At 58.0% G+C, this 255-nt stretch overlaps 1 protein-coding gene across 5 annotated transcripts in view; it reads left to right on the top strand.

The window, feature by feature from the left end:
* The window catches only part of LOC102673651 (protein pangolin, isoforms A/H/I/S-like), a 33712-nt gene that overhangs the window by 14661 nt on the left and 18796 nt on the right, over window positions 1–255 (top strand). For 3 of the 5 annotated variants that reach the window (XM_031510878.1, XM_031510875.1, XM_031510874.1), the window contains exon 1: window positions 1–255. This exon is cut by the window's left edge and continues 1204 nt beyond it; it is cut by the window's right edge and continues 378 nt beyond it. The exons of the other annotated variants lie outside the window; for them this stretch is intronic. In XM_031510878.1, coding sequence (XP_031366738.1) covers window positions 29–255 — 227 coding nt within the window. In that variant the 5' untranslated portion in view covers window positions 1–28. 5 annotated transcript variants of the gene reach the window in all.

Genomic DNA, 255 nt, shown 5'->3' with positions numbered 1-255 from the left:
TGGGTATAAACGGGGACCCACGAGTGCGATGGAGCCCGAGTGTCTGGAGCCATTGAACCTGGTGATAAAGAAGGACGACAACACTGAGAGCGGGCCGGCCACCAACGTGACAATCGAGGAGGGCAGCAGCGAGGCGTCGTCGATCAACAACAGGTCGATCGACGAGGAGAAGTGCAATATCGATCCCGGCAAGACGACGATCGAGGACAACATGACTATACTCCAGGACGCGATGAAGGCGGGGGAGGCTGGCTT

This window comes from Apis dorsata, unplaced genomic scaffold, assembly GCF_000469605.1.
Source record: "Apis dorsata unplaced genomic scaffold, Apis dorsata 1.3 scaffold_267, whole genome shotgun sequence".
NCBI classification, from domain to species: domain Eukaryota; kingdom Metazoa; phylum Arthropoda; class Insecta; order Hymenoptera; family Apidae; genus Apis; species Apis dorsata.
Note: the sequence above shows the minus strand (reverse complement) of the source record. Positions and strands in the feature narration are given on the sequence as shown.